General features: G+C 37.1%; 2 protein-coding genes across 2 annotated transcripts; one reads left to right on the top strand and one right to left on the bottom strand.

Annotated features, from left to right (window-relative positions):
* Positions 1-1,429: 1,429 nt before the first annotated feature.
* LOC108733922 (trypsin-7-like) lies at positions 1,430-7,915 on the top strand. Its single transcript, XM_018465284.2, has 4 exons — positions 1,430-1,560; positions 1,630-1,813; positions 6,547-6,958; positions 7,695-7,915. Exons 1-4 carry the CDS (start codon positions 1,518-1,520, stop codon positions 7,839-7,841), a joined length of 786 nt encoding a protein of 261 aa, XP_018320786.2. The 5' UTR covers positions 1,430-1,517; the 3' UTR covers positions 7,842-7,915.
* A 6,418-nt stretch (positions 7,916-14,333) lies between these two features.
* On the bottom strand, positions 14,334-17,650 carry LOC108733931 (trypsin-7-like). Its single transcript, XM_018465294.2, has 4 exons — positions 17,475-17,650; positions 17,229-17,412; positions 14,721-15,132; positions 14,334-14,556 (listed from the first exon to the last, which is right to left on the bottom strand). The coding sequence occupies exons 1-4, from the start codon at positions 17,515-17,517 to the stop codon at positions 14,410-14,412; spliced, it is 786 nt and encodes a 261-aa protein (XP_018320796.1). The 5' UTR covers positions 17,518-17,650; the 3' UTR covers positions 14,334-14,409.
* Between the last annotated feature and the right edge of the window lie 1,391 nt (positions 17,651-19,041).

Raw genomic sequence — 19,041 nt, 5'->3', positions numbered from 1 at the left:
AGAGACATTTTAGAGGCAGAAATGGGAGTTAGGAAAGGTAGAGGTAGATCTACATCAGACTACTGTTTGCAAATAGATAAGGATGTGGGTTGTTCTAGCTTTAGGGAAATGCAGAAATTAGTTCAGGATAGGAAAGGGTGGGGGTGCATGTCCAACCAGTACCGAGCGGCTTGGCCTAGAGGTTTAGGCCGCCGCTTCGATTCCGGGTCCGTCTGCGTTGATCCGAGTTTTTCTGTGGTTTCCTTGGATCACTTAGGCAAATTCTGGGGCAGTAATATTTCATAGATAATCTTTCATCCTCTTCTGTCTTTATTTCGTTAGTCTCAACTTTCTCACCCGAACCATCACCCACCCATTCCCACGATTCCTGAAAGCAGGCTGAAGAGGGCCTTCCGCCCTACCTTCCGGCATAGTCTGGAGGGACTGCCCGCCCACCAGCATTACTGGCTGGTGGGAATGAAACACCCAAAAGTTTTTTTTTTGTCCAACCAGTCTTATGACGATGAACAAAAACAGCTCTCTCTCAGCGGACTATGATACATTTTCGGAGATGATTGGGTACCTATTTATGTTAGGATTTGATTCACAGGTAAATTTTTAAACTATCGTCGGCATATTCTCGAAAAAGCATCTTTAATAAGAAAAATAAGAAATATACAATAAAAGCGTCGATCATTTTCAAGAGTACAGGAAAATTTAACTAAGATTAGTAGATTGGTACAACCATATTTTTACGCTTGAAGGATGAGACAGAGTTACTAGTAATAGGAACTTAAAATTTAGGTACCAATAAGTAAAAGTCTTTTATATATAAGAATTTCTTTTTGAAAGTTAACAAGATTTTCTATTCAACCTATTCCTACAATTCTTAAAAGGGTGCTGACGAAGGACATTTACTATTCGGCTTTATAATTCTATAGTTTGTAACAATTCGGAGGGACTGCCTACCCACTAACATTTCTAGCTTTAGTCAAAATTAAATAGGAATTTTTTTTTTATTTATGATATTAAATAAATAATACTTAAAAATGCAGGAGCAAAGTCACTTCTATGCCCGTGAACGGTTAATTTAGAAATTCGAAAAAGATGGTTAAAGGTGGATGTTTGGAGTGCGATGTTGTACGGGTGCGAAACATGGACGGTGCACGAGGCGCAAAAGAAAAGGTGTTACAGGTGAATGATGAGGATATCGTGGACAGAGAATGCTAGAAATGAAGACGACCTTAAGATGATGATGATGACATTTATTTTTCCCTGGTCTTGAAAATGACTGGTTAGGTTACTGAAACAAATGTCGAGGAATTTACTATATCACTCCTGACAACACATTTATAAATGATTGTTGCGTTTTGATATAAGATTAAGTTAAAGTATCCACAAAAAAATTATCTTCACATTGCCTCGTGTGTTTCAGTAATAACTTGATAACGGTTTATAGTACCAATGCAAAAACTATAAATAGCAAAATAAAGATCACTGTCATTGGTTTGTTGGCAGTTACCCAAATACAATTTACTATGAAGATCATTTTGTTGATAACTTTTGCTTCCCTTTTTCTGGGTAAGTGTAATTATGTATCCTGTTTCATTTGTTTCTAATTGAAACATAGTTAAGTGATGTAAATGTTAGGACTTTGGGCCATCCCTAGTCAATCTGATATCGCCGAAGATGAAGGGAGGATTGTCGGTGGAAACGCAACGACTATAGAACGTTTTCCGTATGTTGCACAGCTGTATCATGCAAATGTATTTTTTGGTGGAGCAACCATAATTTCCCCAAAATGGGTCCTCACCGCAGGACATTGTACTTATGGGTAAGTACAAGTGACAGAACAGTTACGGCTCCTTGACACGAACGGAAGCTATAGTTAAACACATTAATGTGAATTAATTATTAGCAATTACCGATAACCTCAAATTATAGAAGAAAAATTGTTGTCACTGTCACCCTTGCTGGAAATAGAACCTGAATCTTTAACAACATAGATTCTGACCACTGAGCTACGATAGACGATCTTACTTATTACGTCACACAATCGCCAAAATTATACTTCGTTTACTTTCTCTAGTGATGTGCCCCTTCCAATGTTTTGGATGCGCGTTGGCAAAATCGTAGGTAGGGAGAAAGAAGCTCATTATACTCTCGACTCTTGTTCATTAAACATACTTTTTCATACAGTACCTGGCAAAAGTTTTGTTCAATCATGAATAGTAGTGCGAGTCGAAAACAAGCGTTAAAGCCTTTAATATGTCAAATATAAATAAGCATCTCGTTGATATTTTCAGTAGTAAATGGTATCAATAACAGCACATTTGAGCAATGAATTTGTAGTGGATAAAATGACCAATTTTTCCATGCAGTACTGTACGGTTTATATGCTCCTCATCGGTTAAAAGTTTGGCCGAGAGTTGTCTCCTTCTTTTTCTGGCCTAGTGCTGTTCTTTTCTACTTTGCGCAGGTCAAACTGAATGTCACATCGCTACAGAAAGTAAACGAAGTGTAATATACGGGGCATCCTATATTAGGCACTTTTGCGGGGATCTTCCTCCTTTTTAATGATAAAGGATTGCGGTTTTTCGCAGCGGGCTACTTTTTTGTGAAATAAAAGATGTCGCCACCAAATTTTTATATCTATTTTGGTTTTGGAGATTGAAAAGTATCACCATTGAGGCACCCCCTCATATCAGTTATTTTTAAACTTACTGAAGAAGTTAAATCATGTTCTTATAGAATATTTTCCGTAGAATCAAATGGCATTTTCCGTTTTTTACTTGTGACGCAAACATATATCTTTTTTAAGCATAATGTATAGCTACCTATAACTACATACAATTATTTTCAAAAACAAGCTCATCCTTAAAGAGCTTCTAATAAAGCTTTATTTTTGGTCGAATAAATAGATGGTGTAGATTACGACTAATCTGACTAGACCTTCATGCCTGAAATGGTGTCCTACTAACCTATCTGACCTATCTCTTATTGACTTCCGTAGAGTCCCCTGTTCTCCTATTCTTTCCAATACCCTCTTCATTTCTAACATTTTCTACCCACGTTATCTTCATCATTCGCCTATAACACCACATTTCGAACGCTTCTAACCTTTTCTTTTCCGTCGCGCCCACTGTCCATATTTCGCATCCGTACAACGCCGTGCTTCAAACATACACCTTTAACAACCTTTTTCGAATTTCTAAATTAACCGTTCGCGAGCATAGAAGTGACTTCTTTTTATTAAAGGCGACACGATCCTGTGCTATCCTCTGCTTTATATCCCTACTACTCCTTCCGTCCTGACTTATCTAACTTATTTAAAATCAGCCACTTCTTCTAATTTTTCGTCTCCTAGCTTTGTATTCGCTCTTTCTCTACTTTTCCTTCCCTTGTATACCAATATTTTAGTTTTACTTTTATTTATTTTCATACAGTACTGATCTGTCAGTACCGCTTCCATTTTATTTAAAGCTATCTCTAGGTCCTCCTTGCTAGATGCTAATACTGCTATATCATCTGCAAATCTAAGCTTTTGTCCTTGTATATCTATCCCTACATCTGTAGGTACTGTCTTTAATAACGTTGATCGCCTGACTCCCCTCCTAATATTTACTTCTCTACGTTGCAGCCCTACATCTATGACTGCCTGTTGCTCTTTATACAAATTAAGTATCACTTTTCTATCTTTGTATCTCATCCCTACAGTTTTAAGTATATTTAACATCTTGTCCCATTTAACATTGTCAAAAATTTTTTCTAAACCTACAAATCCTATGTACGCACTTCCTTTTTCTATCGTTTTCTCTATTATTACCCGTAAAGCTCGAATCGCCTCCCGCGTTCCTCTATTTCTTCTAAACCCGAATTCATCTTTCCCTAATAGTTCTTCCGCCCTTTTTTCCATCCCCCTCTGTACAATTCTAGTTAAGATTTTTGACGCATGGGAAGTTAAGCTAATTGTTCTAAATGTCGCACACGTATTAAAAGAATCAAAAAACAGTATCTCTCACTTTTTATTTAACGACATTCAGAATAACGAGCATTTAATCTTTTCCATGCGTAATTTCAGTAATGACGATAAGTATGAAATACAATTAATAGGATAGGATAATATATTTTATCAGAAAATAAAAATTTTAATCTTTTAGTAATCGAATATTAACAAAAAAAAAGTATTTCTTGAAAATATTTTTTTCACTACCTACTTTCAGTTCTAAATAAATAACAGTTTCAGCTGAGATCTATATCATTCAACGTGTGTAATTAAATATGATAATCTTTCATATTGATATATTTATCAAGAAACTTGAATTAAATCCATGTCAGTAGTCATTAATTTGTATCTAACTATGATTGATCAGAACGTTTATAAAAAATTCGGTTGTCTGTAAAGTCGGTTTACTGACGATAGTTGAACGCGACAACGTCATAAGAAAATACTGATGGGATGGTTTCATTTTTCAAAAGAAAATTTTAATTTTATTTGTTTGATAGATATTTTGTATGGATATAGAGAAGGAGGTAAATGGAAATGTATTATTGTATAGCAGCTGTCCACGCGGACGCATCGCTCACTCAAGTAGGAGAGAGACAGATGTCGAACGCTGCCGAACGCGGAGGCCGATTGTGCCTCTTTGTCGCTTGTTCCGCGTTCTCGCTTGCACTTCAAGCCTTACATGGAACGCCTCAGAGCGAGGTAACGCCGCATGAGTCATGTTTTTTCGTGCGTGCAGCCGGCTCCATCGAATTATAAGACGTTGTCACGTCAAAAATAAAGATTAGTTAGCTGAAATAGTTAAGATTACAGGAGCAGACAGATTGCCCTGTAAAACTTAAATTGGAACTAAAGTACGGATATTCTTTTCAACTTTGAAATGTCCGGTTCGGTGACTCACCTTTCAGGACAAATCTTTGGTGAAAATATCTGTAATCACCTGTTGAGTAGAAACATGACTTATGTTCATCGCCACGGTCGTCAGTAAATATGGCGATTAGTTCGATTTTAATTAATAAACCTTGAAGGTAATTACTGTTTGCAAATAGTTAAGGATGTGGGCTGTTCTAGTTTTAGGCAAATGCGAAGTTTAGCTCAGGATAGGAAAGAGTGGAGGTACGTGTCCAACCAGTCGTAGGACTGACGACCTTATGATGTTCTTTATAGTCTAGATCTGTCATGTGTTCGTATCATTATTCATTTAGATTCAGGTATATCAGTATCCAGAAGTGTATGAAAAGTAGAATTCGCTATTTGATGTAGCACTAAGAGTGCCAGGGATCTCAATAGCAAGCATATTCGCCTATAAATTGTCGAACTGTCTGTCTGGTTTTTCAACATGTTTTGATAATGGTTGTAAGTCATTCAATTACAGACACGCAGCCACTTTCTTATTTTCATCATTAAAAACAATACTTTATATAAAAGTAATAAATTTGAAATTAAAACTTGAAGTATATGGTTTTTCATTGCCGTCATAGCTGCTTTATCAACATGTGTTAATATATTGTGGCGCCACGAAAATCGTACTAGTGCTATCAATTCCTTTAGATGTGAAATTACTTCTAAAAATCATACATCTCATTCAATGATTACTTTCCCAGACTGTTAACCATTTCCTATAGCCCATACCATTTTTATTGAAGCGGGTACCCAAAAAACATCCTTGATCGATCTTGGTGAAAGTATATTCTTCGTGAGGTCTTTATCAACAAAGTGCAGGATAGAACCAAAAGCTTTTATATGATTAAAATGATGTAGGTACTTTATTAACAAAACTGATAAATATTTTATGGCAAGTTTAGGTAGTAATTTAGGACCGTCAGTTGTTGAGAACGGGTTAGCTTATGAAGCTTTTTAAAATTACCCCTTTTAGATTCCTTCACCAGATGGCAGACTAGTCGAATCTCTCTTTGCAAGTAAGAAGAAAGGGGATGCGCACAACACGTTCAATTTTTTACTAGCGATGACGGAAGAAGTTTACCTACACCTGGGAAATTTAAAGCCAGCTTAGGGAAAAAAGGATTTTTATTTAACTTATAATATAATTTTTGTGCCAAATTAATTCCTGTTATTTAAGGGTTACTAGCACTTTGAAAATTTCGTTTCTTTCAATACTTAGGTAACGAACAAAGTCTTCCTTTTTGTTCCAAATTATTCGTTTTTAAACATCCTTCTGTCAGCATAAGAAACTCGATGAAAATATAAGAAAATTTCGGTAAAAAGTAGGGAATACGATGATTTTAATCTGCCGACGCTGATTTTATTTTGGGTGTTTCATTCTTACCAGATACTAATGCCTTTAGACCACGGCGGAGGATAGGGCGGAAGCTGTTTTTCATTCACGTTTTAGGAATCGCGGGATTGGGTGGGTGCTGGTTGAGGTGAACGAAATGAAAACAGAATATATATACATAGACTCGGAATCGAACTCGTGTCCTCCCGAATGCAAATCTGTACACCAGAATTCCAATACCCCGATTTCTATTTCTCGAAACCAAAGTATCTGAGAAATCGAAATCAAGAATTCTTGGATACCAATTATCTTGTTGTTTTTATAGGCAAAATACAAGCGACGTTACTTTACGTGTCGGTGCTACCCCGTTTAATCAAACAAGAAATGAAGCAATAATTGTAGCAGAGATACACATTCATCCCCGGTACAACGATACAACGGTAGACTATGATATAAGCATTCTCCGTCTGCAAAAAGATCTTGTATTTGGAAGAAGAATTCATTCAGTACCTCTACCACCACGCAACGTCGTTTTATCTGCGGGAACGGCAGCTACCGTTGTCGGCTGGGGTCGTTTATCTTACCAAGGTGAACGTCCAACACAGTTGCAGCAAGTATCAGTGCCAATCATTACTAATGTAGAATGCGCTCGTCGTTATGCTAACACTACCGAAGTCTATGTTACTGATAGAGTTTTATGTGCTGGCTTTCAACAAGGAGGAAGAGACGCTTGTAATGTAAGTAAGAAAATAAAGAAATTCGAAGTGGTCAGTATTCTGTCGAAAGCCATACGGGGATCGCGATTTCGATCTTGTTGTATCTCATCAGCGCGTCGCAGACAGTTTCGACAGAACACAACCAACTGTTACCTGCTGCCCTAACAGCGCGTTTTATGAAATCCTACAAATGGCGCGGTAAACGCCATCTGTAGTACAATGCTACATTTTACGGATCGCTATGTATTTAGGCGTAGCTCGCCACTACGTGATGCATAGTGATCCGTAAAATGTAGCATTGTGATACAGATGGCGTTTACCGCGCAATGTCATGATACAGTTCTTCTACGATTCTTACGTTGTCCCTCCCATATAAAATTAATTAATTAAATTAGAAGACGAATAACTAAAACAATGCAATCTATTGTCCGAACTCGGCAATCCTGCAACCGCCATACTGTTAAACACTAGACGAGTCCATTTTCCTATTGTCTAGCGTGTGTCGTACGTTGGGAAACGAGGGTCTATATGAAGCCTAACCTACATGTAACTGAGACTGCAAATAAATTACATTGAAAGGGTCGTTACTTCTCCTGTTTATAGTCTTGTTTTTATATTACGTATAAATATCTACAGATGGCGACATTTATACACTTTGCTTGCATTTAATAAGTTCTCCTTGGATGCATTCTTTTTAAATATTTGCAGTGCAATATCTATCATCTGCTTATATATTTCGTTTATAATCATATTTTAGGGTGATTCTGGAGGGCCATTGACTGTGAGTGGCGTACTTTTTGGATTGGTTTCAAACGGTATAGGTTGCGCTGATGGCAGATATCCGGGTACCTACACCAATGTTTCAAGTTTGCGCTCCTACATCTCATCAATCACTGGGCTCTGATTCTGTGGGCTTCATACTGTACCATTAAATGTAAAAATCATTATAATCAATAAAAAACTACTATTGTTACAGTGTATACTTCTTTGAATGCACCTAAACCCATTCTAGTGATAAGTAAAAGGTGTCTAGAACGAGTAAGGGTTATTTGTATCTACGCTGTCCTTGTAACGACGCAGTTCGGAGGGGCCCGATAGGGATAAGATGTTTCACTACTTTTTGGTGATTTAATGATCATGGAAGTGTACCCGGGAAAAAATTGTGCTTTCTGCATACGCGCCGATTATCGCAATGGTGATCCGATGATCATAGCTCAACGATTATATCGTGCAAAATTCAATGTACGTAATGCACCGACGATACTATCAGAAAATCAATTCGAATGTTCGAGAATACCGGTTCGACTCCAAACAATTACAATCCAGGTTGTCCGCGTTCTGTTCAAACCCAACAAACGATTCGATTCCGTCTCAATCAGTTTGCCAACGCAATCAAGAACTAAACATTAAAAAATCGTCGTTTCAGAAGATTCTGAAGCAAGATTTACATCTTACAGTCTACAAAATTCAGTAAGTTCAAAAACTGAACGTTACCGATTATGCTCTCCAACTGAATTTTCTAAATGAAACTCTTCAACGCTTTCCAACGTTTGAAAACATTCTGTTCATAAATTGGGCCAAAGAAAATCCATGCCATAAACATAAACAGCTACTACATAGTCCAAAAGTTATTGTGTTAAAAGTCTGGTGAAGGCATCGTTGGACCTTCTTTGTTTGAAGACCGGCGAGGACGAACACACACGAACTGTGACCGGTATTGTGATATGTTAAGAAACTTTTTGGTTCCAAAACTGCACGGGTTTCGTGGTTCTAATGTGGAAAGATGATTTCAACCAGATGGGGCCACTTGCTACACCTCAAACCAATCGCTTGCGGTTGTGAATCAAGTTTTGTCGGAAAAAGTGATCTCAGAGTCGAGGCACCATCAACTGGCCTCCGAGAAGCCTTGATCTTACCCTTTCTGATTATTTTTAATGGGGATATCTTGATGATGATCATCAGTTACGACTCAGCACCTGCCCAGTCACCACTGAAGATGCCGTCAGAAAAGAACGTCGAAATGTTTGGAAAAGTAAAATTCCACGGACCACGACAAAAAACCCCGGAAGAAAAAACACCGCACTAACACAGATATTGTGTTCGCTGATAATACAATTATAGTACATAATTAATGCAGATTGATGGGAGGCTGAATAATATAATTACTCGAGAGCTTTAAATTCGAGATGGTGTTGATATGTCAACGAAATTGTGTCGTAAATGTAAGAATAGGTATACTAGTACCTATATATACCATTGCTTAGCATTCGGGAGGACGCCGGTACGATTCCGGGTCCGTCTGCCTTGGTTCAAGTTTTTCTGTGGTTTCCTTGGATCACACAGGCAAAAGCTGAGGCAGTAATATTCCAAAGATAATCTTTCATTCTCTTCTGTTTTCATTTCGTCCGTCTCATCTTTCTCACCCGAACCACCACCCACCCATTCCCACGATTCCTGAAAGCAGGCTGAAGAGGGCCTTCCGCCCTAGCTTCCGGCATAGTCCGGAGAGACTGCCCGCCCACCAGCATTACTGGCTGGTGGGAATGAAACATCCAAAATTTTTTTTAGTTTTTTATATCAGTATAGTTATGCGGTTTCTACTGTAGTGAACTATACGTGGACGATAACTGTATAGCGGTAGGGTTGTGCTGGAAGAAGGATGAGTCAGAGTTCAGTTTTGAGCTAGCTGTGCGAGCGTTAGGAAGTGTGTGCCGTAGTGTGGTTCCTTTTACAGTTAAATAGCCATTAATAAATAAATACTTCTAAAATAACATACTTAAGTTTACTTATAAAAGCCCACAGCCATCCCTCACGTTAAGGGTGTGTATATAGTCAAATTACGTAGTACATCTATTTAATTTCTAAACTTAATAAAATGTAGTAATATGTATACAGCGACACTTCCTGTTAATTATAATGATTTTCTATAATTGATTTTTAGAAAAATTGTTTACAATTAAATATTATAAAAAAAATATTTAACATTGAATTTGACTACTGCTTTTGTAATCGGAAGTAAATCTGGCAACACTGCAGGTCGCGTGTGGCGTCCGGACTCTTTAAAAGTTGTATATTTGAGTTTATAACCCTCAAATTTTGACAGTCATGGATACTACCGGCAGTACCGGTGATGCTCATAAAAATGAAGAGCACGTTATTATCGACATGCTGCTGTGCGATGTTGTCACATATTCATATTGCAAATGGCGCCCTAGCATCTACACCGGTAGTGAGTTCAGATCAAATACTCTTATGAACTTTAAAACAAAATATCTGTTTGCAATTGCCCGTAACCCTACTTGTTTTTGGGCCAGAAAAATCGCAAATTGTCTAAACTTACTAATAATAAGTTTTTTAGTCGTACAAGTTTTATAGATAAACATAAATTTTAAGATTCTTTTAAAAATTATTCCACTTCCGGTAAAAATAACATTGAGTGAATGGTGACTTTAAAATGAATTATTTCGCTTAAATCATCCGTAAGGTACCTATTTTTTGATCTTAATCGATGCAGAATTATTTACTCTATAAAATATATCAAATTCAAACAGCTACTTATCTAAAAATTCATAAATGTTATACACATCCTTAATATCAAAAAGGTATTAAAACTCGTACAACAATGATAAAGAAACGTAAATTAAACATGTTGTTAATTTATAGTAGAATGAAGATTCGGGCTATAGGGCCGTGGACTAAGTGAACTATTGTGTCCAGACGTTTCGTCAGCTACTGCGGCTGACATCCTCAGTGGTGGTGCTGCGTTGACAACGTGAACGTAGATTATATCTCGAAGTCTCGACAGCAACTGGTCCTCAGTAGCTGACGAAACGTCTGGACACAATAGTTCACTTAGACCACGGCCCTGCAGCCCGAATCTTCATTCTACTATGGATTCCGGCCGTGAAAGCCTTTGTTCTTATGATGTTGTTAATCTGTTGAAGAACTTAACAAAAATAATCACCGTCCGATTTATTGGGCATATTGCAAGTAAAACTAAAATACTGGTATGCAAGGGAAGAAAACGTAAGGAAAGAGCGAATATAAAGATAGGAGACGAAAAATTAGAAGAAGTGGCTGATTTTATATACCTAGGAAGTCAGATAAGTGAGGATGGAAGGAGTAGTAGGGATATAAAGCAGCGGATAGCGCAGGGTCGTGTCGCCTTTAATAAAAAGAAGTCACTTCTATGCTCGCGAACAGTTAATTTACAAATTCGAAAAAGGTTGTTAAAGGTGTATGTTTGGAGCATGGCGTTGTACGGATGCGAAACATGAACAGTGGGAGCGGCGGAAGAGAAAAGGTTAGAAGCGTTCGAAATGTGGTGTTATAGACGGATGATGAGGATATCGTGGGTAGAAGAGGTTAGAAATGAAGAGGTATTGGAAAGAATAGGAGAACAGAGGACTCTATGGAAGACAATAAAAAATAGGCGAGATTAGGCTGGTAGGACACCTTCTCAGCCATGAAGGTTTAGTCAGAGACATATTAGAGGCAGAAATAAGAGTTAGGAGGGGTAGAGGTAGACCTAGATTAGATTACTGTTCGCAAATAGTTAAGGATGTGGGATGTTCTAGTTTTAGGGAAATGCGAAGTTTAGCTCAGGATAGGAAAAAGTGGAGATACGTGTCCAACCAGTCTTAGGACTGATGACTTTATGATAATGATGATGATTGCAACGTAGAGACTTAAGGACTTCGCGTAGTATATGTATTATATTTATAGGACGATCAAAATTGGCAAATAAATTATCTGTGAGAATGGACGTATCGTATCTTTTTTTTGTCTCCACTTGGAACTGTTGTGATTTGCTGCGTTTCTAACACGCCCTTGTTCAATTAGGAAATGCTTAATGAGTAGTACAGACAAAGTGAAAAGAGACAGCCGAATAACAGTAAGCGGTGCAGCGGTTAGAGGCTGCTTAGGTACGCAAAAAATCAGGATCGGCTTTATAATTGCCTGGTTGGAATTATATCCTTAACCAAGCATCTTTGCATTCCTAAATGAACTTTCTTTAAAGTCCGATGCTGACAGCGTGCACAAATTCTGCTTGTCTGTATCTCTTTCTGTTGCACATCAATTGGTGTTATGTTATTCCTTTTTCTTTATTTGTGTCCGCTGCAATTCCTACCTGGCATCTCTTTTCTTTGTGTAATACGATAAAGATCATTACGTTTGTCTGTTCTCTATTGCATAGTACCTTCCGCTGTTTTAGAAGGTAGTACTTTCTTTTAAAGGTACTGCAGAATCTGGTGTCCTTTTCCTTAAGAGGTTTTAGCAGTAAAAACATCAGAAGAAAAACAAAAGGAGTTACTTTAGTTTCAGGTAACCCTTTTTTAAAATGGTTCTTCTGTTCTCTTCTGTTTACTTTACTAGTTTATAAAAAAGAAAGCATACAAAGGGAGAAGATTATTTAGTCAATTAGTGGAATTATTAAGTTTGCAAATCTGGATCGTATATTTTAAAGGAAACACCAAAATCCGCTGCCAGAAAATGAAACTATTCAAGTTTGGAGTAACTACCATTTTAAGAAGTTACAAAAAATTCTGACACGCGCTCTCGTCAACTCGGTTGGTATTTTCCGATTGTAACAATAAGCTACCTACTCGTTAGATTAAAATTAAATGAACACTTAGTAAACACTAAAAAAACGGAGATAATATGACTACCGTAAACAATTTTTATCGTCAACTGGAATTACAATAATTCAATTTTCAGAATCAATAATATGAAGTACTTAATCTGATATCCTCGTGTTGTGCGTGGCAGATACTCTAAAATCATGATAATTTCTGTAAATGAATGAATTGAAAAAGGATGAATGATAAGAGAGAGTGAGAGAGAGAAACAGAAACAAAATAATTGAAACATTACGTGCGAATGCATAATATTTTGGTATCTCCTTATGCGATGAATTAACCTCCTTACGGCTTAGAGGAGGCTTTGCAGAAGGAAAGTATTCATTAGGCATCACGAATAGTTGTATTTTGATGAATACAAGGTATTTACTAAATTTTTTGGAAGCGGTGCAAGTACTAATCTACTTCAAGTAACGTAAGTATCGATGAGGTCTCAGGATGCAGCGAACAAAGTCATTCCAGCGATCAAGACCAATCTTAATATATTTGCAAAGTTCTCAACTGAACGTAATGGTAATTGGGTCTGAAAATTTGATGTTAAAGAAACCGAATGAGCGTTTGTTATAAACGTCACCAAGTCTATCATGGAGCAGATTTTGATGCGTGATCTGAAATTTCATCTCCTTAAAATCCAGACTATAATGGAAAATTACTACATTTTCCGAAAATGGTTTTGTCAGACAGTCATTAAGCACGCATTTTCAATATTGTGTGTTGGAGTGATAAACCTCATTTTCATAGATAACACTAGTATCACTAGAATATGCTGTTATGGTTGTAATGGGCCAAATAGATTTTTATACGGTCATTCTATAGTATACTTCGTTTAGTTTCTGTAGCGATGTGACCTTCAGTTTGACCGGTGCAAAATAGAAAAGAACAGCACTAGGCCAGAAAAGGAAGGAGACAACTCTCGGCCAAACTCCTAAAAGGTGAGGAGCGTATAATCCATACAGTACTGCACGGAAAAATTGACCATTTTATCCACTACAATTGCATTGCTCAAATGTGCTGTTATTGATACCATTTAGTACTGAAAATATCAACGAGATGTTTATTTATATTTGAAGACATATTAAAGGCTTTAACGCTTGTTTTCGACTCCCACTACTATTCATGATTGAATAAAACTTTTGGCAGGTACTGTATAAAAAAGTATGTTTAATGAACAAGAGTCGAGAGTATAATGCGCTTTTTTTCTCCCTATCTATTATTTTGCCATAGCACATCCAAGACATTGGAAGGGGCACATCGCTAGAGAAAGTAAATGAAGTATAGTAGGGTAGCACGCGGTTATATTGGCTGTACAGAAGAGGGCACGTTGAACGAGAATCATTAATCGATACCACGAGACCTGTGTCCAACAGTTAGCTAACATCTTAGCGTCTAAGGGTGTGTATCTGTGGATCCATCTACTATTATATTAAGTATTACATTACATGTGAAGTGTGGAAATATATGTATTTTCTCCACCCTGACAACCATCGCATTCGGACAGGGGTTTGAAGATTGTAATACACTACTGAGTAGAGGCATATCAATTTCGTTTCATTTTATTTGTTTACTTTTGTTTTAAACTGACCTAGATTTCTGTTTTCGTTGATATTGTCTTTGATTGGATGTTTTTTATTGTAAAACATTTGTATTTCTTTGATAACGTAGTCGAAGATGGATTTTCATTTTCGTTATAAATGAATTTACGACCTAGAGCTGCTAGGTTCGTTAAATGGGATTAGGTGCGCATTCAAATAAGTATAAAATGTAATAAATCTAACATTTATTGATACTAATGAACTACAAACTACACAAAAATATGTTATGAAACCCATACACTTAAAGCCCTGTAACGGATTTGATATAGGAACGTACGCTTGAAACATTGGTGTAAGTTCCCGGATATCTGGGGTCAGCACAGCCCGTACCGGAAGAAACCAATCCATAAAGAACACCACGCACTGTCAGTGGCCCTCCAGAGTCACCCTAAAATGGAACAAGTTTCTGACTTACAACACAAAATTAGTACTATAAAAAAAACAAATCGTTAGGATGTTCAAATATTTGACTTAAAATTAGAATAAGGTTTTACTTTAACTTTTTTAATTCGCAACCCTACTTTTCATGGAAATGTCTACTTTTCTACTTACATTACAAGCGTCTTTTCCTCCTTGATCGTAACCGGCACATAAATTTCTATCAAAAACCCAGGTTTCGTTGCTGCCGGCGTAACGACGAGCGCATTCCTGATTGGTAATAATGGGCACCGTTACTGTCTGCAATTGTGTTGGAGCGTTACCTAGATAGGCTAAACTACCCCAACCAGCAATGGTTGCTATGGTTCCAGCAGGTAAAACGACGTTGGCTGGTGGTAAAGCAATTGCAGCAACTCTTCTTCCAAATGTAAGACTTTTATTCAGACGGAGAATACTTATGTCATAGTCTACCGTTGTAGCGTTGTACAAGGGATGAATGTATATCCGTGCTAGAGTAATTGGTGTCCTTGCCGTTTGATTAGTCTCACTTGCACCAACTCGTAAAGTAACGTTATGTATACTTTGCCTACATCAACAACAAAATAATTGGTATTCAAGTTTTCATACCGATTCTGATTAACTGAGAAACTGTGCAGGATCTGGTTTCGAAATAGATGCATGACAATAAATCAATGAATGTTCGAAACGTTTATGCTAATCTCTTTTTAGAAATAAATAAATTGCCCTGGTTATAGCTGGAATGATCAAAATTTGGTAAAGCCTGTGAGAAAGCACGTATGTTGTATTTATTTCTAGTTTCCACTTGGAACTGTAGTCATTTGCTGCGTTTTGAACATGCCCTTGTTAAGTTAGGAAATGCTTCATGAGGAGTACAGACAAAGTGAATAGAGATAACCGAATAATAGTAAGCTCTGCAGCGGTTAGAGGTTGCTTAGGTGTGTAAAAAATCAGTGTCGGTTTTATAACTGCCTGGTAGGAATTACATTGTAGCGAGCACGAGTGTGTTTATGTGCGATCGGGCACACGTGTGCGTGAACGGCTTATCGATTCGCCGATTAGCGGCGGGCGCCTTTCTTCATGTGCGCCGTATTTGTAAATGTGTGTGTCGTACCTACATTCTAGGAAAACAGTTAAATAGTTCAAAGAAAAAATAAACTATCCGGATGTTTTCAGAAGATTCCCGAAATTAAACAAAAAAGGAAAATGCGACAGTTTTATTTCAGGCCATGAGGATTTTCAACGTCCCAACCATAGCATTTTTTGGTGAACCTACACAATATCTTTTAGTCAATCTTATATATCCCACAATTTTTTTCTGTCACAGCATCATCGCCGTCTATCGAAAATTTCACATTGGGTTAGTACCTATAAGTTGTTAAATTTTTCCATGAAAGGGCCAACCATGTGACGTGACTTAGAGCAACGATTGACGACTGGCAGACTACGATCCAGGTCCGGACCGTGGAAGATCAATAACTAGACCACCCAATTTTTTTTTCCCCAAATAAGCTATTTAAAAAATATTCTTCTGCAGATAACAGAGTATGTTTGAGCGCCACCCTTATCATTTTTGGAAGAAGGAATATATTCCCTCTGCATATCGACAAAAATTTTCAAAAGCATTCGGACCCCACCTAAAATTATTTATCGACCCCTGACCTAAAAATGTAGCTTAACTTAGTAGTCGAGAGGGTATCGGTCCGATTCCGAGTACATTTATCCTGGTCCAAACTTTTCTGGGGTTGTTTGGAATGTTTAGGCAAACGGTCGACCAGTAATAATAATTTATTTATTTGTTTATTTAGTTGACTCTCATGGTAATCCAAAAGTAGGTACAAAATGATAATCATCATCATAAAGTCGTCAACTGATGATAATACGTAGATAATTTTTCACGTTTCTTTTGTCGTCCGTCTCATCTTTCCCATGTCAATCACCATCCATCTTTTCCCACGATTCCTAAAAGGAGACTTTGGGGGGTAAGGCAGTAGGCACGCCCTATCCCCCCATACTGCCCGTCCACCATTATTACTAGCTGGTGGGAATGAAACACCCAAAAGCTCATGCAAGAATCGATTTCAGGTTAATAGAGCTGACATTAGATGTGGCTCTTGGCCCAAACATCTGTCAGCAGCGGAAAGTTTCAAGAGCGATTAGATGTATCAGAATTTTCTTTTAGAAATTGTGGGAACTTGAACCCAATGAGACGGACAAAGTAACGATCAAAACAAAGGAAAGTTTCATAACTGAAACATTATTGCAGCAGTATTCGTCTAAAAGAAAATCACACAAAAACATGGACCAAGGAAGTGAGATCCGTGATCGAAATCATGTCCTCCCGAAATAACACACTTTGAAGAAGTGGACATGCGTCTAGGACAGTGAATCACGCGATTCCAAATAATAACACCATACCAACACAAAATTATTAAGATTCGTTTTTCAGTAATAATTCAACAAAAATAAAAAATGAACAAATTTTTGCATTTTTCTTTTATTTGTGTTATGAGATTTTCAGACGCGCCAATATCTAGTTTCTAATTCAACGAAAAATGGGTTCTAATAATAATAATCAGTCCGTGGGCCCCGTTTTTATTAAAAGGTATAAACATTATTGTCCGTTTGTGTCAAGGTGCTCTCATTATTTTGTCATTTACTTACTGATAAGTGCAATGTCCTGCTGTGAGGACCCAAATTGGTGAAATAATGCAAGATCCACACCAAAATGAACTTGCACGATATAATTGTGCAATGTACGGAAAATGTTCTATAGTAGTTGTATTTCCACCAACGATCCTCTCTTCGTCTTCAGGAACATCAGATTGGCTGGGCAAAGCCCAAGTTCCTAACAATTACATCGCTTAACTAAATTTAAATTCAAACAAACCATATATATCTAATACTTACCCAGAAAAAGGGAAACTGAGCTTATGAACAAAAAAACCTTCATAATAAATTATGTGCAACTAAGATGAATTAAATGGACATGAATTTTATTTTGTTGCTTATAGTATTTGTACACCGGTACATATGCCAGTACCAACAACCGAGCTGACGTTTATCATGTAGCGATTGACACACGTGGAGATGTGTAGGTAGATAAATTTTATCGTTCCAAAAAAAAAAAGAAGCACTGAACTCGTGAATGACTGAGATCATAAACAGGAGGCAAACGAAAAACAGAAACGAAGTGGTTCAACCATTCAGCATCGCAATTTTCAAAAATTATTCATATTAATTTTATAGAACAAACAGAATAGCTCAAAACCCCAACGCCAAAACACGACACTGTAGTTGTCCGAAGCACTTTTCGGTAACAAAGTTACCTTCTTCAGGGACTGAAGTAAACTCATAAGTAAAAGTAAACTATAAATAAAATAATTCGAAGTGGTCTGTATTCTGTCGAAACTGCCAGACGCGAATCGCGATTTCGATCTTTTTGGATCTCATCAGTGCGTCGCAGGCAGCCCCGACAGAACACAGACCAACTTTTACCTGCTGTCTTTACAGCGCGTTTTAGAAAATACCACAAATGGCGCGGTAAACGCCATCTGTAGTACGATGCTACATTTTAGGATTACGTATGCTCCAACAAGGTCCATTTTTAATTTTATATTGATCGGTGATAGACGATCTCTCTTTCTTTACATCTCGAAACCTAAGCCTGACGATTAATTAGTATATAGATAACAAAATGAGACACACATTGATTGAGTGGTTTTCGCAATCTCAATAGTTCTTCAAAGTGACTTTTATTAAATACTAGCTCTCCACGCGGCTTCGCTCGCAGAAATTAATATTGTTTCTCCATAAAACCTTTTAACTCCCAATTCACCCTTACAACGTTTTAATTTTATGTAATATCGCTATCTTAGATTTCAAATACAAACGTAGCAACAACATTTCGTCGTTAAGGGTTGATTTTTAAAAATTGCCAAAACACGTTTGCTTAATTTCAACAATGAGCAACCTTCTAGTAAATCCGAGTATAAATGAAATATACCCGATGGAAACGTTGCAACCTCTTTTCAATTGAGTAATAATATCAAACAGCATATATACCAAGTTTCAAGTAAATTCAACCACAAATAAAGTATGTCCCAAACAAAAATTGCAACACCTTTTTACCCCCCTTCCCTTTGGAGGTTGAATTTTTTAAAATGTCGAGATAGGTCTTCCACAAATTAAATGAGAGACCATTAAGACCAAGTTTCAAGTAAATCTGACCACAAATAATGTATGTTCCATTTAAACATTGCAACTCCTCTTCACCACTCATCCCCCCCATAGAGATTGAATTTTTTAACCATTTTCAAGTAAATCGGACCAAAAACAAACATGTAATCTTTGCAAACCCCTTTCAGCTTCCTAAAGAGGTAGAATTTTGTAAAATGTTGAAATAGGTATGTATGTCACTAATTTTATATTTTAAAACATTAAAGCCAAATTTCAGGTAAATCTGACTATAAATAAA

Source organism: Agrilus planipennis, unplaced genomic scaffold (genome assembly GCF_000699045.2).
Source record: "Agrilus planipennis isolate EAB-ADULT unplaced genomic scaffold, Apla_2.0 scaffold11, whole genome shotgun sequence".
In the NCBI taxonomy this organism is placed as follows: domain Eukaryota; kingdom Metazoa; phylum Arthropoda; class Insecta; order Coleoptera; family Buprestidae; genus Agrilus; species Agrilus planipennis.
Note: the sequence above shows the minus strand (reverse complement) of the source record. Positions and strands in the feature narration are given on the sequence as shown.